Source organism: Talpa europaea, assembly GCF_964194135.1.
Source record: "Talpa europaea genome assembly, chromosome: 2".
NCBI lineage: Eukaryota > Metazoa > Chordata > Mammalia > Eulipotyphla > Talpidae > Talpa > Talpa europaea.
The window spans coordinates 12,878,621-12,901,340 of NC_140068.1; the positions used below are offsets into that span (position 1 = coordinate 12,878,621).

The following is a 22,720-nucleotide window of genomic DNA, read 5'->3' on the forward strand; positions in this document are numbered from 1 at the left end:
AAGGCCTTATGATCCCTGAAACTTTCATGGCCTGGGCATTCCCGACCATGGCCAGTGGGCTATTTACATCTCAGTATAGAAAAGAATCGATAGAAGACTGAAAAGCCTGGCCCTCGCACAAAAGATAATCAAAACGACAAACCCGTTGCAGCTGAAGCAGGACACAGGGGGAATTATGAAATTAATTACTCTGCTAACAGGCAAATCTAGCACCAGTGAGAAAGGCTATTTTAGATAGGGTTTCTTGTGAGCATCCAGAAAAACCCAGGATGGACTGAAGTTAGGCTAAGAGAGGCAGGCAGCACTTGTATGGGTTCTGAAGGTCGGTCATGGTAATGACACTGAAGACAGTGGCTGAGGGTGGTTGCAGAAAAATCGCCTAGCAAATGACATGTGGGATCCATAATGCTGCTTTAGAAATGCTCTCCAGTGCCTGTCTATACCTACATCTCTCAGCCAAAAGAGAAGTCACTTGAGAACTTCTGGAAGATGGTGTAGGAAGTAGTGGGTCACCGTGGTAACCCAAGTATCTAGCATTGTGCTGACTAGACAGCAAGCTCGCCATACTTGCTTCCTTGGTGGACAGAAATGTTCAAGAGCATGAATATGTAATTTTTAAGAAGTACCTGTTTCAGTCTGACAATTTATATCAAGCTGATGGTGCTGATTTATCCTTTGAAATGGGTCCAACAAATCTTAATAAATCTTAACAATGCTTTCTCAGCAGCTCATTCAAAATGCCTACAGTCCTCAATTTATATTAACTTTTCCCTAAATGAGACAAGCCCCTGCTCCTTGCCATCTAAGTGTGAGGTTTCACTACAATCCTGTTTCTCAATGGGCTAAATCCTGTAACTCCTGCCCTGACTCAGAACCTATTCATCATGGCAGCATCCAGTGAGCCCCATGCTGAAGAAACCACTATGGAGAATAGGGTCTTTGTGTCATCCTGAGTTGGATTTGAATCACAACAGTCCTGAGTTACTGTACTTATTCTCCATGATTCTTTAGGCTCATGATTTACATCTATATTGTCAGTCTTTAGTACTTGGGGATAAGAGACCCAAAAAGTCATGAACATGGTTCTTTTGATTACCTCATAGTCCCCAGACATGCTGCTTGGCCGGCATATGACACATTTATTATTATAAATGGTAACATCTCAACCTCTTTCACACAAAGGCAAGCAGGCAAGGCTTGAAAATTAATAATCCTTTGAGGTTTTTTTTTAAGATTTATTTTATTTATACAAGAGCTGGGGTACAGGCCAGATGTGCAGGAGGGTGAGAGGATTCACCAGAGACAGAGTGGGGAACAGAACAGGCAGACTGATGAAATACACTGCTGAGGGGAGTAGTGGGCAAGACAGGAGAGGTCTGCTCACCGTGTGGGTTGCTCCAAGGCCTGCAGGGATCAAACCATCACAGCAGAGGCTGCGGACAGCTTCACAGCGCTGCGCTCAACCGCCTGCGCCACCAGGGAGGCCCCAATAATCCTTTGAGTTATTTCGTAGCTGCAATGGAATCTAGTGCTTGATGCAGGAAAGTAGGCATGAGAAGATAGTGGGAGGGTGACATGTACTTCTGAGAAGTCATCATCTGGTGCTTAGAAGCAAAGAAAGGTAAAGACTGAGTCTGTAGATGCAAGACACAAAACATGCTCTCAAAGTAGCCAGGAAGGCTGGACATTCAAATACAGTTCTGTTGGTTGAATATTTCCCAAACAAGCCATGTGAACTAGACATGGATTTAGGCCATTGCTAGAGATACAAAGATAACACAGCAAGCCTTGCTTGCCCAGGAAACTCATGATTTCCAAGAAGGCAGATACATGTACCATTAATTCTGACAATCCAGGATAACTGCCAGGTGTTCCTGATTAAGCTAGAGTAGCAAAACCCCAGGACAGCAACAAACTTTAATTGAGAAGGTTAAAGTAAGTTTTACAAAGGAGGTGGCTTTGGGGTTGCACCTTGGAGGATGCATTGCTTTTTATCTGGAAAGATCTAGAGGAAGACATTTTAGGAAAAAGACAAGAAATTGCATGAATTAAGCAGACCATGTGAAAACACAGGGTATGCTCAGTAATGCATGCATGGTCCAATGACCCTGGAGTGGAGGATCTTGGTCAGGAGGTCACAGATGAGAATGGAGATATTGATGAAAGTCAGATCATATAAGTGCTTGAGATGCTGAAAAGTTTGGAATTTATCTTAAGAACTGGAAAACCATTTGAATTTATGGAAACATGATTCCAAGAAAAGAGGTATGAAGATGACATGCATGGACAAGAAAGAGACAGAAGACATGGAGGTAGAATCAGAAAACTAGCAAACAAAAGAACTGCACACTAGAGTAAAAAGGTGAACTCTGCCCACTCTCAGTCCACAGAGATGAATGAGAGTATCATGAAAGATCTATTTCAAACTCTGGAATTCTCATTCCTTTTAATCACTGTAGAACTCCTCATTTAAGAAGCATTGTTTGGGGTCCTCCCTGGTGGCTTAAGGGGTTAAGCACTGCACTATGAAGCAATCCACAGCTTCTACAGCATGAGTTTGATCCCCGGCTGGCCAGGGAGCAACCCACTGGCGCAGCAGACCTCTCCTGTCTTGCCCACTGCTCCCCTCAGCAGTGAGTCAGTCTGCTTGTTCTGTTCCCCACTCTGGCTCTGGTGAATCCTCTCACCCCGCCGCCGCATCTCTGGCCTGTACCCCAGCTCTTGTGTGCATAAATAAATAAATCTTTAAAAAAAAAAGAAGCACTGTTTGGGTGACAATAAATAGCATTAATAAAGACATCCAAATTGGAAAATTAGTAAAATTGCCCCTAAAATTGCCCATTCACAGATGATGTGATCTTACATATAGATGCCCCTCCTCTATACACACACACACACACACAAACTGTTAGAAATAATAAACTCAGCAAAGTTGCAGGATATGAAATCAACAAGAGAAATTTAGTTCCATTTTTATATGTTAACAATGAACAATTTGAAAATAAACTAAGAAAACAATTGTATCTATAATTGATCAAAAATAATGAAATACTTAGGAATAATCTTAACCAAGGAGACAAGATTTGTGAAGTGAAAACTACAAAATGTAGGTTTAAAAATAAAGACATAAATGTAAAGACATCCTGTGTTCATGGGTGGGAAGACCATATTGTTCAGATGACACTACTAAAGTCAATCTACAGACCCAATGCAATTCCTATCAAAATCCCATGGCATCTTTTGCATAAATAGTAAAACCCATCCTAAAATGCATGTGGAATCTCAAGCAATCTCAAACAATCTGAAAAACCCAAGTTGGAGGGCTCACAGTCCCAGATTTCAATACTTACTATAAACTACATTTATCAGAAGAGTACGATTCCCACAAAGGAGAGACATACACACCAACGTAATAAAATAGATGGCCCAGAAATAAACCCTTCATATTTGGTCAATTACAGTTTGAACAATCAATGGGCAAAGGATAGTATTTTTAACAAATGGTTCTGGGAAAATTTGGCATCTACCTGCAAAAGATTGAAGTTGAACTAATATGTTACATCATAAACAAAAACTAATTTTGAAATGAGTCAAAACTCTTAACAGCTGATATTATAAAATTTATAAAGAAAATCACAGAAAAAATCTTTATAACAATGAATTTGGCAGTGATTTCTTAGACATGGCACAAAAAGCATAGGCAACAAAAGAAAATATAAATTGGACTTCAAAATATAAAACTTCCGGGCCTCCCCTGGTGGCGCAGCGGTTGAGTGCTGGGCTGCGAAGCTGCCCGCGGCCTCTGCATCTCCAGTTCAATCCCTGGCCGCCGGCGAGGGTCCCACATGGCATGCAGACCTCTCCTGCTGCACCCACTGCTCCCCTCAGCAGTGTATTTCATCAGTCTGCCTGTTCTGTTCCCTGCTCTAGCTCTGGTGAATTCTCTCACCCTCCCACACTTCTGACTGTACCCACTGCTTGTATAAATAAATAAATAAATCTTAAAAATATATATATTTGGGGTCAGAATGGGGCGTTTGCAATTGTATGGGGGAATATAAAAATAAAATTTATTATTTAAAAAAAATATATATATATATAAAACTTTCATGCATCAAAAGAGTGAAAAGAACCCACAGACAGGAACAAAATATTTACAAATAATATGTCTGATAAGGGATTAATATCCAGAATACATAAAAAGCCACAACTAAGCAACCAACAACAAAACAGCCTAATTCAAGAATTAGCAAAAAATTGGAATGGATATTTCTCCAAAGAAGATGTACAAATAGCCAAACACACAAGATACTTAACATCATTAGAATTATGGAAATCACCCATAGAATGGCTATCATCAAAATGAGGGAAAATAATGAGTGAGGATGTAGAGAAACTGAAACCTTCAGACACTGCTGTCAGGAATAAAAAGTGGTATAGCCACTGTGGACAGCAGTGTGGCAGCTCCTCAAAATGTGAAACACAGAACTACTGTATAACCCAGAAATCCCACTCCTAGATACAAACCCAAAAGAAGTGACAGCAGGATCTCAAAGAGATACTGGTATACCAATGTTCTTGGTTGCCTCATCCACACAGCTCAAAGGTAGAAAACACCCACATTTTTATCAACAGATGTAGGGACAAATAACATGTGCTATATACAGAGAGTGGAATATTACTCATATATGAAAAGGAACCAATATATGCTCTGACATTTTGCTTAGTGAATAAACCAGGTGTGGAAGGACAATGAGCGTATGAACTGACAGGGGGTACTTGGATTAGGCAAACTCCTAGAGAAAGAAAGTAGAATGGGGGCTGCTGTGGACTGGGGGGGAGTTACTGTTGGTTATAGGATTTCTAATATGGATGATGTAAAAGTTCTGGAAATGGATTGTGGTAATGGTTTGCACAACCATGTGAACGTACTTAATGCCACTGAATTGAACACACCTAAAAATATTTATAAGGGTAAATTTCAAGTTATATACACTCTACCAGCGCAAATAGTACTATTTTGACTGCAGACAAGTCAAAAAGATAAAGAAAACTGAGTAACATGTAAGAAGAGGTTGTTCTTTTCAGATCCAGTGAGAGTTGGGAGGTGTAAAGTGCAAGCTCAGGGCTGGCCTTGTGGAGGCTGTGCCCTCTGAGTAGAGGCAGCCCAGTGTGCAGATGGAGAACTTACATTGCAGTTTGAGGAGGCATCGAAGGCTGGGTCACAGCCGTCTGGCCAGTCGGCAGGGTCCAAGACAGCAGGATGCCGGTGCTGGGCCTCGTATTCCTTGAGCTGCAAGAGAAAATGGAAGACTGAAACAAAAATAACGGCTGATGCTGTCCCCCGAGACACCAAGACTGCTCTGGGCACCTTTGCCATGCACTGCTGGTGCCAGCCAAGGACCAGGTTCCCCAAACCAAAAGGAAGCTACACGCCCTGCCCTGTGGGTTTTATCTAGATCAAACCCACAGACACAAAGGACTCTTTGTATTCTGTGTTCCCAAAAAATCCTTCATTCCCCTTTCCAACATCCTCCAACAGCAGAAATCCATCCTTTTCAATTCAATTAGATGTGCAAAAAAGAAGAATTGGCTGTAGTTTGGCCTCTGACTTATCTTTCCATACACTCCCCTCGTTAGGAGACGCATGGAGAACACAGGTATCTCAGCAGATCGGAGGGCAGTCTGAAACTGATGTTTAAGGATCACTTGCTTTTCTTATTCTAGTTCAAGCTACCAGTTCAATACTGTCACCGAGCAAATGTTATGAGATTTATTGGGAATGAGAAGAAAACAAGGTGTCTAGAATATATTAAGTAACATTTAAAGTTTGGGGTTAAAACCTAGGTTTTGACTTCTCTGAAAAACACAGATAAGTGATGTATTAGAGAACACGAGCCAAGGTAACCTAGCAGAACTGGAGGAAGGACCCAGCACTTGTAACAGGTTCCAGGCGTGAAGAAACTTAACTCTGCTACCAGATACAACTAAGTCATCAGCGCAGCAAAATCCTACAGTAAACTGTTTTAGATATGATCTAAAGGCTTTTATCAAATCAAGTCACTAAAACCCAGAAATGATCTGCCCAACAGCTGGGGAGATGATATCTGAACTGACCCCCAACACTGGCAGAGCCTCCATGTGGACAGATCCTCTGAGGAAAAGCAACTTTTCTAATAAACATTATTTCTACTATGAAATTCTCTTCTGCACAGACATGTGACAGGGGATGGATCAGTGGGAGGCAGGAAGTACTGATTATTAAGATTTTGGTTGCTGAACCAAACAGCAGCTGGGAGCCCTTTGACAAATTACTCAATTCCTCTGTGCCTCAGTTTCTCCTCCTGGAAAATGGGGATGACATTTCTGTTTCACAGGGTTGATAAAGCAGCAAAATTGTCAGCATACTGTACCTACTGATGGTCTTATTATCATGATAGTATAATTATTACATTATTATTCTTATCATCATCATCATCACCCTGGTGGTGTCAGATAAGAGTTTGAAGTTCACATCGAACAACTCTAGGTGTCTGAACTTCTGCTATTAGGAGCACTACTAACATGTTCATCTTTCTGGTGTATTAGGGGCATTCATATTATTCCAATCTTCACAGTGCATGCATAGAATGCTCTTTCTTTCTGGACAGACTAGTATCTACTACACATCCTGTAGGCTGAGAACAGCCACTGGTTGGGAAAGGGATATCGTTTGTTTTCTCAAGGCCTCTGCTTGGCCTTTAAACTCACTCAGCCTCAACTCCCTACAAGCCACTAAATAGGCTTCATCTCTAATGAAAAAAAAAAAAACAAACATATTCCCAGCTAGCCTACTCTTCTTCTGCTATCTGTCCATTTTCATCATTTAATTTGGGGCCTACGAGTATGTGTACGCCACGTTCACAGCAGCATTATGCACCACACCATGGCATGGAAACGACTTCCTTGTCTATCAAAGGACAGTGGATAAAGAAGTGGAAGAAGGTTGAAAAGCACAGCAAACAAGGGAATCCTGTCATTTGCCCTAACGTGGGTGGACCTTGATGACGCCAACTGAAGTAAGTCAGACAAAGAAAGACAAAGAGATTTGAGCTCACCTATGTGTGGAATATCAGGAGGTGAGGAGTGGGGGAGGCGGAACTGGAGGGAGTTAAAAGCACAAACTCAGCTTTAAGATAAGTAAGTGCTAGGAGGGTAATGCACCACATGGAGACTGTAGTCAGCACTGCTGGGGTTTATCAAGGAAAGTTGTTGGAAGAAGAGTCTAAGAATACTCATGACAAAGGGAAGAAAACTGTTTTTATTTTGCTTTTTCTTTTCATTTTGTTTATGTGAAAAGATACCAACAAAACTGACTGGGGGGACTTCCCTGATGGCCCAAGGGTTTAAGTCTCAGCACTATGAAGCTATTGGCAGCCACTGCAGCACGAGTTCGATCCCAGGACAGGGAGATACCCACATAGCACAGCAGACCTCTCCTGTCTCACCCGCTGCTCCCCTCAGCAGTGGGTTACAGTCAGTCTGCCTGTTCTGTTCCCCACTCTGTCTCTGGTGAATCCTCACCCCCCCACCCCTGCACCTCCAGTTTACACTCCAACTCTTGTATTCATAAATAAATAAAAATGAATCTTTAAAAAAATTGTGGTAATTATTTCATAATATTCATAAGTCACATCATTATACTATAAACTTTCACATCATTATACTATAAAGTTTCATGTGATATATGTCAGTGATAAAGCAAGAAAAGTGGCAGGAAAAAAAAAGGGTATTTTTGCTTCCTCTGATACAGATTCAAATCTGTGTTCTGTCTATGTTTACTCTGTTGTTTGATTTCCTAATTTCAAAATGCTATGTTTTAGTTAGAAAATAGAATCTCTAAAAATGTTTAAAGTGCATTTTACAGAGAAAAACATCATCTGGCTATGATTTATTTAATTATATTTTTATATTTCACTGTGTTCCCAAAGAAGTTTTGACTTGAATATAATTTCATAAAGGGAAGATAATTGGTGATTTCACTTGAGAACTTAGACATTTTAAAGAAAATCTATTGATTTTTGCTTAAAATAATGAAGCTATTTTATTCATGTAATAATGAAGTTTAAAATGCCGATTTAAAGAATATGTGTGTGCATATGTACATCTGTCCATTTGTCTGAGAAAAAAAAAAAACTTCTTCACATTCTTTGTTTCCCAGGCTTATAGTTTTCTTAGAACTGACATGATTCTTTGAGGAATGGCCATCTTCAGTAGCTTAATGTTATTCTGTCTCCAAGACCTTTAGGAAGAGTGTTTCTAAAATGTTCCCATTTCTACAGTGCTTATTGCAAGGAACATTCATATTACATCTGATCTAAATCCCCTCCAGCTGCAATTTTAATTTGTTTCCTTTTATTATATCCTCAGCAAAGATCAAAACAAAATGAAACAGTGTAGTCCTCAGTACATCCTGAAAATGTACTGTGTAATAATCTTTCATATACTTGGAGACAGTGAATAAGTTCTTTTCTGTTTTTTTTTTTTTTTTTTCCTCTGAGATAAATCCTTTCCAATTTCACCCTATGGGGCCTATTTTTAAAAACCCACAATTACTTTGTTGCTCTCTTATGAAATCTCTCTATGAGCCCCTCTAGATGTCCAGTACTCTGGAATTGATGCACAAGAGCTGTTACAATACAATAATTTAAATATATGTCTCTATATAGAAACATATATATTCATTCCCAGTGTAGAATCTGGTATACCAGATGCCCTGGCTTCCTTTACAAAACTTCCCCAGTTCCTGTAGATATGGGTTCACACCTAGACCCTTCTCTGAAGAACTATTCATAGTTAAAATAAGTTGTCTCCTTTCCTTCCCATCAGCTTTGAGCCTCTTTTACTCTGGCACAACAAACTCCACAATGCAATTCACCTTCCAGAACTCTCCATTCCTATGGAATTGGGCTGAGGCTAGATTCTCTCACTTCACATCTCTGTCCAGCTTCTTCCTCTATTTCTCCTGCTTCCCTCCCTCACTTAGAGGTTTCTCCTGAAAGCTTTTCTTTAGTAAAACATGTGCAAAGAATCCCTTTCTCAGGTTCTGCTTCTTGAAAACTTGACGTAACAGAATTGGCATTAAGAAAAGTTCACAGGGCCAAAACATCAGTCAAGTTAAGGACAAACATCAAGTCTGTTTTTTTTTTTTTTTAAATCCCCTAATGAGTTTATTTTGGGCTTTCACACAGATGTAATTTGTTAAATCACATACATATTTATCATATATATATGTAATATTTAGCAATTAGGTCAAGTTACATGGGCAGTCTTTGGTATTAATTATATTATTTTCAGGAACCATGATTATTAAATCATGGCCATAGATTACTCTCAATTCTCTACAGACAGTGTTTCTGGACAAAATGTCAAAGGACATTTTCCTACACCATAGCTCTACCAAGGTTGAGTAGGATCCCACCAAAAGAATAATCTGTGTTCTATGTAAAGCTTTTAATGTGAATGTATTCCCTACCCTTCTATTCTTACTCACCACAAAAATTATCCTGATAAATTAGTAACTTGTGGCTTCCAAGTACCTCTCTACCTTGCAGGACTAGTCCACAATTTGAACATCCTAAGCTCTCTTGTGAAGAGATGTGGATGTTCTTAAAATTAGTAGCTAGAAACTGTGCTAATAATATACCAATTATCTAGATCCCCTAAACATTTTTTTTATTAATGAGTTCAACTTCCTTAAAGCACACATAGTAAGTATCCATAAAAAACAATTGTAAGAAAATGTTAGAAAGGCATTGAGATTTAATGGAACTATTTATTTAATAAAACATAAAAATCATAAACTAAGCTGTTTTTTGATTACACACTCAGAAAAGACACACAGAGAGTTGTTCTGGAATTTCATTCTCTTTAAATGCTTTTGAAGCATCCAGTGGTATCTGACATATCAGTTCCTCTCAGCCTTTTCCATTTTGTTCTTTGTATTGATAGCTGGGTTTATGGGAGTGTGAGTCATGATTGCACACTTGGCAGGGAGAAAATATCCATCAGTGAGATTGAATTTGCATAAACAAAGCACACTGAGCCGAACTGTCTCAATTTGAACACAGGTAAAAATGTCCCCAATACAAGGAGGTGTTGGGGTCTATATCCGGATGCTGGGTTATTCCATCCGGATGCTCCTCATGCATCTGCCAGCCTCTGGTTGACAGAGGAGGGACACAGCTGCCGTTGCAGAGGAAGTCTACCTCTGAAGATCTCTTCTACACATTCAGATCATGAGTGAAAGGAAGCAGATCCTCCACACAGACTGTTTCAAGCTCTAAACAACATTTTTCTTGAACATTTTCACTTTCAAAAAAAGAAGTCCATCAAGGCACAAGTTACAGGATGGATGCTTCTCTGCTTCTCCATCATCTGTCCAAGGACTCCTGTCCTTGGGTGTAGACTCCAGTCAAGTCTGGAAATGGCCTCTGGCATTTTCCTACATCTGTGTGACTGCACAGCCTAATAGAAAATACTAGTGATCGCTGATGAGCTCTGTACTTTGTTGGAAATGCGGCAAAGGTGGCCAACCTGGAAACAGCCAGGCTGTGTAGCTAAAACCTCCACCCAGACATTCACACAGCTGTGCCACTTCTCATGGGCCTGACTTCTGATTTCCTGATGGTGAAATGATGGCTAACTGTTAAAATTAGGAGCTCAGAACGTGATTCAAGCACCTGTTTTTTTCTCCTCAACTTTGAAAGTATTCTTTTGTTATGTTTTCCAGTTATAGACATGTGTTACCTACAGAGGGCAATGTCAAGGCCACTTTTTAACATTTTTCTTCTACTCCAAGAAAGTGGGTAAAGCACATCACACACCCAGGTGCTGTCAGAGGACTGTGGACATCTGTGCTCAGAACCTCATTTTCACCATTAAAAACCACGGCAGGGCCTCCCTGGTGGCGCAAGGGGTTAAGCACCTCACTATGAAGCAAGCTGCAGCCTCTGTAGCTATCCCCGGCCAGCCAGGGAGCAACCCACATAGCGCAGCAGACCTCTCCTGATTCACCCACTGCTCCCCTCAGCAGTGTACTTCGGTCAATCTGCCTGTTCTGTTCCCCTCTCTGTCTCTGGTGGGTCTGCTCACCCCCCACATCTTTGGCCTGTACCCCAGCTCTTGTATGCATAAATAAATCTTAGGAAAAAATAAATAAATAAAATCCAGGGCAGCCATATTGTAACAGGGTGGTCCCCAGGAAAGGGGGAGGTTCCCTGCCCCACCCAAGGGAGGGTGGAGCTGAGCAGGAAGAGGAGAAGCTGAAGAAGGGACTAAGGAAGGAAGCAGGATGGAGCCAGGAGACCTGGAGGAGGCGCGTGGAGCCTAGAGACACGTAAAGAAACTGCGCTTGTCTTTTGGTCGTGGACTGGGTGACACAGATGTGGGTGAGACCCGTGGGGAGGTGACCATGGCAGCTTTTATCTTGATGTTGATTTTGCTCTTTTCCTTCCGGACTTGTCCGGTTGTTTGTGACCCTTTGCTGTGGGTCCCCACTGGAAAATGCTTTAGACTTGTAGCAGGCTTTGGGGCCTTGTTCTGGGCCGATCCCATATGGATGGACTTTTACCCACGAGGGGACGGGTAACTTTGGGTGCTTCATTTAGAAACTAGACTCTTTGCCTTACCTGTATTGTTTCCTAGTTTTATTAAAGTTCCTTCCCATTAAAGTCTCCTATGTTTTGTATTGATGCGGCGGATGGCAGAACCCATGTAGAATAGGCAGGTTTGCGGGGTTTGGGCTGCCCCTCTCCCTGTCCTACAACAATATCACCCCCGTGAAGGTGAGTAAACGTCTTGTCCATCACAGAAAGACAAAACAAGACTCTAGATTTGCCAAATGCATTTTCTAGGAATCCCACTGGATTCTTCCAGAAGCTATGGCAGGTTCAAGGAGTAGAAATGGAGCCAAGAGTCTCCCGTTGGCTCCTGTGCAGATGGGCTGGGTGGATGAAGGTGTGGCAGAGCAGGCAGGCCAGGCAGAGTGAGGGTGCAGGTGCAGGCATAGGTGAACATGGACAAGTGATGGCCACCTGCCATTTGCTCCATGGCTGCCCCTGCACCACTTGAGTCCACTAGAGACCCAGGAGGCACAGGTCACCATGCTCCTCTGAATCAACAGAGCAGGAGAAGCCAGCCAATGGGTGACAGGAGGCGCCCCTGGCCCCAGTCCAACCTCCCACACCCCTGGAGTGTTTTCATCATTGTTTCAGGAACAAGTTTAACTGAAGTGCTGAGGCAGATATGCTAATTGAGTGTGTTTGGCATTGTTCCAAGGTGGTTGTTTTTTTTAAAGATGTATTTATTTATGCATACAAGAGCAGGGGTACAGGCCAGAGGTATTGGAGGCAGGGAAGAGGATTCACTAGAGACAGAGCAGGGAACAGAACAGGCAGATCGATGGAAGTACACTGCTGAGGGGAGCAGCAGGCGAGTCAGGAGAGATGTGCTGTGCCATGGGGTTGGTATCGAATTCGTGCCAGGTATCGAATTCGTGCTGCAGAGGCTGTGGACAGCTTCACAGGCTGCATCTTAACCCTCTGCACCACCAGGGAGGCCCTGTTCCAAGGCTTTGATCTTCAAGATTCTTCTCGTTGGTAAAGTCACCACTCTTTCAAAGGTTCCTTAGTGACTTGAGGGTTTTCATTAGCTTCTAAATCTGCCTAATGTCTTTATTGTACCAAGCCAACTATTTAATGAAGATATCCAAGAATCATTCAGATTTTTGAGTGACAGCAATGGAGGCAATAATAATTGCTTTTTCACTACAGCATAAGCTAATGCAATGTCCTGGAAAGGTTAATGAGGATTCTTTTTGTGCCTAATTTAATTCCAAGTCAAAAAAATAACATAACAAACTATAGTATCTACTTAGAGATGAAAGCAAGCAAAATTTTAAGGGATAGCTAAAGTTAAACCTTTAGATAATTTAAAGCTCAATTTGTGAAACCACCTTAATAGAACTGGATGTTTATGTTTGTGGTATATTTTCTTTAGGTTCTACTTAACAATTTTGAATCATTGATTACCTTCTTATCTATCTTTTTAACAGATATGTTCCTTTTACAATGGTGATCAGAATCATTTTCCTCTTTGAAGAGGCACACAGCTCAAAAATAGCTGCCATTCCTTTATTCATATGCTCATGGAATATGGAAATTGCACTTCCCAATGTAGAGCACTTGTATGAAGTAAGTGAAATGCGATATGTATTTTATCTGATAACCTGTGTACCTAATAGCCATCGAAATACTACTTTATATACACCATTCCTACACTCTTTGGCCCCCTATCATAGGCTACTTGAGCTACTGTAAACAGAATAGCAGAAAATTTCTGTTATAAACAACAGAAATTTATTTCTCACAGTTGGAGAGGTCAAGAAGTCCAAGGTCAAGGTGCTGGCAGATTTATGTACGGTGAGAATCCACTTCCTGGCCCTTCATGCCATCTTCTTGCTGTGTCCTCACATGGCAGAAGGGGTGGGGGGTTCTCTGGGACCTCTTTTATAAGGTCACTCATTCCATTCACAAGGGCTCCACCCTCATGACCTAATCACCTCCCAAAGGCCCCACCTCCAAAGAACATTGCACTGGGAGTAAGGATTTAACGTGCAAACTGAGCAGGGGATATAAACATTGAGTCCATAGGATTCCCCCAAACATTTTCAAGTGTAAGGAGGTCAAGAACTCACAAATGTAAGCCAAGTATCTGCACTCTTACCCTGGCCAGTGCTTCCTCAATGGTGATCATCTTTTCCTTGACCATCATCATCAGCTGAATCCGTTCCTCATCGCTCATGGTTATCTCACTTGCAACATAGCCCACATCTTCTCCTAGAGATTGAAGACAAAGAATAATGAGAATGAAAACCAGAAAGACAAAACAGAATGCCAACCTTGAGGGTTGCCACCTCGAGCCAGGGAAGGGCGGGTTTCGGGGCACAGCCAAGCACTGCACATTCTGGAAGGAGTGGCGGGAGCAGCAATGGACCACTCTTTAGGAAGCCACCAAGCCTGTTTGAGGGACACTGGCTCCAAGAATACATGGCTGTTTCTATAGAAGAAGTCCTTCAAATGACCAGTGCTTTCATGGTGGAGGGTATAAAAAACTGGGATGCAGGCCAGAGGTGTGGGAGGCGAAAGGGGTCATTAGAGATAGAGGGAAGCAGAACAGGCAGGTCCACTTAAATACACTGCTGAGATAGCAGTGAGACAGGAGAGGTCTGCTATGCCATGTGGGTAGCTCCCTAGCTGGGGATTGAACTCATGCCATAGCTATGACAGTACTGAGACTTAACCCCTAGGCCACCAGGGAGGCCCAGTGGGCAGGTTTTGGAGGAAGGCTGAGAGGAGGGGCAGAGGATGTGCTAAAAGCCCAGCTAGTGTGGACCAGCACTGTAAGATGCCGCAGTTGAGCACCCGCTGTATCCTTCCATTTGAAATATGAACAAGAAGAACAGGAGTGTGAGGGAAACCTCTGCCATGCAAAGAGGTAAGGTGTCAGGGTTGGCAGCACAACCAAACCTACAGCCTGGTGAAACCCTCACTTTCCATCCAGCGAGTTGTTCTTGGGATAAGCGCAAGTAAATAAAATCACAGATGAGTCACAGGAAGGAAGGTACAACACATGCACACAGCTCAAAGTCTCACTGTCGGAAACACGTGAGGGGACCCAACTTTCAACCCCATGCTGAATGCAGCCAGAACTGCAGAGAGAAAGGGAGTGAGTGCCCTACCAGGTTCCTGAGAAATGTCTCCCAGTGCAGCAAAGAGGTCGCCATCGAGGCTAACCTGCACGAGCCACGCTGCTAGTGCGCCTTCCAGGGGGAGTGGCTGCAACGGCAGACTGGGCGAAGGCCCCCCTGGTCCCTCATCCTTCTCTTCTGCCCTCACCTACCTACGAGCTGCAGTGCCATCAGGCTGGTGGGTGGCAGCTTAATTTATCTTGGGTGGAGAGGTCAGCTGGGACTATGAGTGTGGCTGCCGAATGCGGGCCCGTATGAGTGGGTCCTGCCTCTGCATTTATGTGCCCCGTCTCCCTGTCTCATTTGCATTCTGTAATCAATCAGTCCAGAGACACCACTCAAGGTCCCCTCGACAGCTCATCTACTTGTATGGGAAGAATAATCAAGTGTGTGGAGTGAGGCGAAAAGTCTGGGGCTTGATTCATTTAACTGTCTGTGCCATCGCCATTGGTAGTTGGGGCGGGGGGAGCTGGCAGGGTTTAAAAAAATATCCACATCAGCTGGCCCACGGCAGCCTCCCTCCACCCTGCCCATTCCCTTTCTCCTGTTCTTTCTAAGTAAGACTTTGTTGGAATCCAAGGTTTACTCCCAATCACAGATGATCTGGGAGTGTCCCAAGAGGAAAAACTGGAAATGTTTAGGCATAACATCCTTAAAAACAGGACAACTTGGAAAAAATAACTGTCCTGAATGTTGCCAAGGCCCCAGGTGTGTTGGGGGGCTCCAGCTGCGGTCCAGTCCGCTTTCCTTGTGTCCACATGGAGGGAGAACGGACAATCTGAACATGGTCGGACACTGGGATCTTGTAAAACAAAACAACTCGTGTCACTGGGGAAAAAACGAAAACCTTCCATGTGACGATAACCTCATTCAGCCCGACTGGAATCTGGAAGTGGCTTTGTTTCCATTCCCTCTCTGGATGCTGGGGAAGCATAAATTATGTAACTGGGCCTCCCAGGGAGGGCATATTTACTTACTATATAAACAACAACAAAAGACACAGCCAGGAGTAGGCAGGATCCCTCACAAAGCAGCCCCGGCAAATTCCCATGATGTCAGACCATTAGACAGTTTCCAAGGCAACTGCCCCAGCACTGTCCCTGCCACAGAAAAGCATCACAAGTTCAGAAGACTGCAAAGGTCCCAAGTGGCCTTGCAGAGGGGCCCGGACTAACCATCGCCAAGACCCGTTCACGTTAAATCTCAGGGAGAAAAGATCTTTCTGGGGAAGAAACTGCAGATTTGGTCTCTGTTGTCAGAGCTACCAAAAGATAGACCTGCCAACGCTTCCCATTTTGTTGTCTTTGATTTAAAACACACACACCACACACACACACGAACAAAGTCTTAAAGGAACCACAGAGATATGAGAAAAGTTGCACGTTTCATGGCCCGTGAGTGAGCACGGATGCAGCGAGCTCAGAGATGAGTGGCACTGGTTCTTAACACGCGAGCGCTCAAAGGGCTGACTGTCCGCGCTCCGGGTTCCAGTACCTTTTGAAGTCTGTCTCATTATGCCTTTCTGGTTCTTTCGGAAGTTCTGCCAGAAATACTTATTTTTCTTCTTCCAATCTCCTTTTCCTTTAAAAAAGAAAAGGCACAAGCAGTAAATTCATTAATCACAAAAGGAGTATCCTCTGCCTTATAATTTCAAAGCTGGTAAGAACACTTTGATTTCCCCAAAAGACAGTTTTTCTCTTTCAGTTTGTGAAAGACTAGGAAATGCCTATACAGTTGTTTAAAAGAAATGCAAATTTCCTAGGAAAGAGAAACAGTGCTTGGGTGAAGACAGGAAATACAGCAACATCAAAAAGTCAGGCAAAGCAGGCCTGCCCATGTTCACTTTGATGTTTGTTTAACTAGTGCGTCTCATTTGGCCTTGTCTTGCGGCATATTTTCCCTTTTGGTCTCAGCCACAATTATTTCAAACTGTAAGAAGTTTGTTCTGTTTCGTTGTTATTCTTGTTGATCTACCCTCGATTTGCCTGTTATCCCAGACTGAATCAAGGGAGCAGAATGGCTGCAGTGTCCTGGCCATTGTTGCCGATTCAAGGGTCTGGGGGACCGTCCTCGGGTGTGGGGTATCCTTGGCTCTAGCTATGGCCTGGCAGGGACATAAGACCCACCTCTCTGGCATTTGGGCACCTTGGTGACCTACCAGCAGCTAACCTAGGGCATGGTGATGGGGAAAGCAGGCTGCTGTGTGCCCCCAACCTCACCCCGGGCCCAGCTCTCAACCCCCATCCTTCCCAGCCTCCTCTGGGTGACTTTCAAAGACAACCAAACTACATTGCTAGAATTCGCCCTATCTGATAGGGTTTTGAGCATCAATAACACTTAAAAAGGCTCTTAGAAAGCAAAGGAAAGGAGTAAGCAAACTGAAATGATAGCCGAGCCCTTGAATCCTCGGCCGTGGCAGTGACATCTGCTGTCATGCAGACGTGGAGTGCCCAGAGCCACAGCCTCATCACCCGGTGGTGTCTACTAGCTCCTCAGCCACTAGAAATGGGGTGCAGTGGAGGAGGTTCTGCTGGTTTCCACTGTCTAGACGGGTGGTGCCAGGCAATGCTGCCCAAAACAGACATGTGGGAACCCTGTCTGCAGGGCACCCAGGCTAGAAACAGCATCATTTGTCAAAACAAGATGCCCTCATTTGAGTTCTGACAGTGCCCAGAGCCCTGGGACTGAGCCAGTGCCAGCCAGCAGAGCTGCTCTCTGCACTCAAGACCCTGAAGCAGGTCTGACCAGTGCGCTGCCTTTGGGCTAAATACTCCACAATACCAGCCTGGAAAGGTTAAATCAGAAGGAGAGGAATCACTCATTTGACTTTCTCTTGGGCAATCCAGGGATAATGATGTATTTCTTTAATAGTAAGCTACCATTTTAGCATTTCTGACAGGGAGGTGCAGCTTAGTAAATAAAGGATAATAATGAATGCTAATTCAGCAGGCACTATATTCAGGCACTCGCTCATTGAATAACTGTAATGAATGCATAGGGCATTACTGCCCCATTTGGTGGATGGGTAAGTGGAGGCTCAGAGCAACAAGTGACTGGGCCAAGGTCCTAACTGTTTCATTGTCCTGACTATAGCACTCACGTACTCACTCACCCTTTGACCCAAGCCAAAAAGATGTTACGATTTCAAAGATAGATTTTATAATCAAGGAGACATAAAATCTATAATGCTTTAATTACATATAATCTTTCATTCAAAAATTTTCAAATTGAAGGATTTACTTTGAGGAGATGATTGGGTGGAGGCTCAAGGATTTTATTGGTAGCATCATTTCATGATTTCTTTGTGATGGAGAAAAAATTGGAACCAAATGTCCAGCAAAAAAGAAATTGCTTGATTAAATTATGGCACAAGAACATGAGGGGGTCTCACACAGACGTAAACATTTTAGTATAAAGAATACTCAGTCGTGTGGGAAAAAAATCACATTTAGTTGAAAACATTATAAAACAGTCTGGATAGTATGATCTCAATTATGGTTTTTCTTTTTTTTTTTAAGAAACCCACACAAATACAAACAGAAAGAGAAGAAAGTTATACATCACAATCTTAAGAGTGTTTATTTCTGAGTGGGAGGATTCTTTGTGGTTTTGTGTTTTTACATCTGTATGTGTTCTAGGAAGTCATACAAGGAAATAATTAATTCTAAATAATGAAACCAAGAAAGGTGGTACTGACCCACTGAGCCGTCTTCTGAGTTCGACTTATGAAGAGGATTCCTAGAAAAGAAAAAACATGTCTGATTACCAGGAGCCTTGCCTTCCATGAGAACCCAAAATCTACCTAAGGAGCCTGACCCTGCGTCCTCGGCCCGCGCACAGCTGAGACATCTTCATAAGGTATTCACCACTGGCCTTGTTGAGCCACCTGCTGCCTTTCTGGAAACCCACTTGTGGGCCATTTGTCAACATTTATTAAAGGCTCACTCCGGGGTAAGACCTACATTAAAGAAGGGGGATGATGATCTTCACCACATGATCACGGAGGCGCCTTCCAGGTCCGTGAATTAAGTAAAGCTCCTGTTGGGAAGAAGTCCCTCATGTGAATGGCAGCAAAAAGGCAGATAATCATAGAATAGAGAGACCTAGCACCTCAAAGCCCCCCAGACCAGCCAGCAGATAGTGTGGTCAACGGTGGAGGAAGGTAGGAGAGCCCCCAATAACAAGGATTGAGGCCCCAAACCGAGGGGACAGCAGGAGGTGGCCCTGCCACTGGCTCCTGCCAGGGAGCAAGTGCACTGCCGTCTTGCTAGATCTGATGTTCAAAGAGAAACCAGAAATCTGCATTTTTGAGTTATTTTTTTGTCGAGGAAAGAAATTTGCATTTTTATATGTGAACCCCACATTTTTAGGGATGGCAAATAAATCCTTGTTTCCTAAAATGAGCCCAAGTGAATCAATACAAGCCCGGACAGGAGGTTTGGCTGCACCTCCCCTCCCCTGGCGGCGGTTGTGATGGCTGCTGACACAGACGAGCCCTCAGGACGTGGGCTCAGTCTCACGCCAGCTCATGATGCTTTCTCTGGAAAATACACAGGCAGACACCAACTAAGAGCGAGAGGGCAGAGGAACCAAAGAAAGTGAAAATTGTTTCTCTCTAGAACGGAAGTAGGAGGGAGGCACAGTCTTTCATTTGGCAGTCAGGAGCCTCCAGGGCAAGTTCAAATCCAGGGCTAGCAGCCGAGGAAAGCCAGGAGAGGAGCCTGTGTCAGAACAGAGGCACGGAACTCAGGGCCTGGACACCCCAATCTTCCTGACAAGTTCATGTGGATGAAGAGGCTGGAGCAGGTGCCTGGAAAAAGACCCGTTGGTGGAAGACAGAGGCTGGAGGCCAAAACTGAATTGCATGAAAAACTCAGGGCAAGAGAAGCAAATAGCCACATTATCTATTGGTTTCTTCTGTTTACATGGCAGGTTAAAAGGAATTACAGAATTTGAGGTGACCAAAGAGAGGGGGACGGGGCTCTCTCTCATACAGCATTTTTAGGAAGTTGTTGCTCTCCTGCACAGTTGCCTGGGTGCCGGCTGCTGCAGGCAGTCCTGTGAGAACAGCAGGCCCAGGCCCTTCATGCACCCCATACCGCAAGTCTGAGAGAAGAGCCAGGACTAGCAGGAAAATCGACGGTAAATGAGGACACAGAGCAGGTGCTAAGAACACAAAGGGGGGAGCTATCCAGGCTGCTGAGGACAAATGCTAGATTGGAAGTCCAGTTCTCTCCCCTCACCACTAGGCTCTGGGCACAGAAAACATCAGGCAAATCCACTGTGCCAAGATTTAGCTTCCAAAACGTGTGGTCCTCTGTCCTATTTACATAAGATGTGCGCACCTAAACATATGCTTGTAAGGTGTCTACGAAACAGCCATTCAGAATTTTCGTTTATTCAGAAAAATGTATTTAGCTCACACCAGCATCCAGCATACTTACCGATGCTAACGCTACTGACAGTCAGGTACAGGGGCAGTTATGAAGAAACAGGCTCCCAGCATGCGGAGGAGCAAACACCAGTCAAGAAGTTCTGGGTGCGAAGGAGAAGGAACAGCAGGAGGAGGAGGATGGGAAAGCAGGGAGGAAATGAGGACAAGGAGGAGGGGGAAGTAGAAGAGGAGAAAGAAGAGGAAGTGGAGGAAGCAGAGGAAGGGAGGACGGGCAGGAGGAGCGGAGGCAGGAGAGGAAGAGGGTGGCAGCAGCGTGCACCAACCTCCGGGCCACGAAAACACACCTGAGGTAAAAGAGCAGCAGGTGGCCAACTGGAGCTGGTGACTGGACTGGGAATTAAAGTAGAAAATCCTTCAAAAATAACATTTAAGCTAAGGTTTGAATTCTTCAGTTTTGTTTTTTTGATTTTTGCTCTGCTGCATTTTGAGCTCAAGGTCATCAGCCAAAGTTCTTCACCAGCCCTGAAACGCCAGCATCTGAGCACGCGTCCTGCAGGCGCCGCACGCAGCAAAGGGAGCTTCGCATTTATTTCTTCAGGCACTCTAAGGACTAGGAAAATCTTGACCTAAGTGCTAAGGACCAAATATATGCAATATCCCTAACCCATGATGACCTACTTAACTGCATAGTAAACTAAAGAACATACACACAAATATTTACTTTTTCTTTTTCTTTTTTTTTAAAGATTTATTTTATTTATATAAGAGCTGGGGTACCGGCCAGATGTGCAGGAGGGTGAGAGGATTCACCAGAGACAGAATGGGGAGCAGAACAGGCAGACTGACAAAAACTGCTGAGGGGAGCAGCAGGCGAGACAGGAGGTGTCTGCTGCACCATGAGGGATTCTTGCCACTGGTTGGGATCGAACCTGCACTGCAGAGGCTGCGGACAACTTCACAGCGCTGTGCTCAACCACCTGTGCCAGCAGGGAGGCCCCTATTTACTTTTTCTAAAAGAAATGTTCCCATGGGGAAATAGTCTAAAGAAGCATTAACTTTCTTTAGCCCTTTGTGATTGATAGTGATCTACTTTATTGTATTTTACCCATCATTTAATCTAATTCCATTTTACAGGAAACAGTGTTGCCGGGAAGCTGAGGCGGTGGGAAGTGGACTAGGGACTAGGGGTGCTGCCGAGTAGCTGGGACCACTGGCCCTTGTCTTTCCGGGGTCTGTCTGACTTGTGCTATCAGACAAAACATACACAAAATTGTCACAATTCTCTTCTAGAAAAAAAGTCAAAGCCTCATTTCTATTTTTCCAATGCATTTTTCATTCTTTCTGACAAACAGGAACATATAAAAATACTCCAGAATCCACACTGCAGAAAAAGGTAAGTTCTCACTAATACATAATCATCACAACATGTAATTGTCTTGTCCTCTATACAGTTTAGCCATGTACTTTTTTAATTTTTATCTCCTTCAGATTAGCACACATTTTGGGTAATTTATCCTCAGGCTTGCAACGCTGCTCTTTCTGTTACATAAGAGCGACCATCATCTCCTGCATTTCCCTGGGCCATCAGCAGATGGCACTGTCGCTTCTTTATTCATGGTGCTGCGCCACGTGTGGATTTTATATTTTTAATTTCACGAGTTCACAATATAGATACTGGCCAAAGAATAGCAAGCCAATGTTTCATAAGCATGAGGCTCCCCAACTCATCAATTTGCAAAGGGGGAAAATGACACCATATGAAGTTTAATTTGGATGCAGTGAATTGTCCCTGCAAACAGGCTGGCAGGGCAGCGATGCGAAATGCCATCTCCTTCTCTCCTTGAGACTGATTATAAAATTCATCCAGCAGGAGCAAAAATCAATGATGTAACCAAATTCCAAATTTGGATGGCAGCAGGTGGAAAGGGTCATTTACTGATCTCCTGGTGGAAGAAATTAATGCTCAGAAGATAGTTCCGAAGAGACCTCCTGGTAATACATCCTTCTCCAGCCAGACGCTGCAGGCCTGAAAATGGCAGCGCTGGAAAGCAGGTCCTGAGCCTCCACACCCACTGCTGTCCTTGTCAACAGGGCAAAAAAAAGGGGGGTGGGGACAGGAGCTTCATCATGGATTTGTTTGACCGGGAAATCGTAATTAACATGTTACCCCTTTGTATTAAAGTATGTAATAATCACACAATTTTCCATCTTGCTTGAACTCAGTCTTCCTAAGTACCTTTTTTATTTCAGCAATAACTACTATTTGACCCCTAAACTGCTTCCCTGTAGGCCAAATTCACTTAAGAAAATTCATAAGCAATTTTAGGAACAGTATCTCTAGAGCTGAACTAATTCTTTTCATCCCACCTCCGTCTTCAGCAAATTTTTCGGTCAATTGTTTCAGGCCTTCATTTCCACTCTTTGGCTCATCCATGCTTTATTTCACGCAAATACTCAGCTCCCTAGATGAGTCTGGTAACCTTTGGGACCCTCAGGACAGAGGGAAATAAGACCTCTGTTCCCTTGGAGCGAGGATG

General features: G+C 43.5%; 1 protein-coding gene across 2 annotated transcripts in view; it reads right to left on the minus strand.

Annotated features, from left to right (window-relative positions):
• Positions 1–22,720, minus strand: part of SASH1 (SAM and SH3 domain containing 1) — a gene marked incomplete at both ends in the record, with an annotated part of 171,510 nt that overhangs the window by 48,464 nt on the left and 100,326 nt on the right. For both annotated transcript variants that reach the window (XM_084228836.1, XM_084228835.1), the window contains 4 exons: positions 5,192–5,293; positions 13,765–13,877; positions 16,283–16,369; positions 18,486–18,526. In XM_084228836.1, the coding sequence (XP_084084962.1) occupies positions 5,192–5,293; positions 13,765–13,877; positions 16,283–16,369; positions 18,486–18,526 (343 nt within the window). The remainder of the gene's footprint in view (positions 1–5,191; positions 5,294–13,764; positions 13,878–16,282; positions 16,370–18,485; positions 18,527–22,720) is intronic.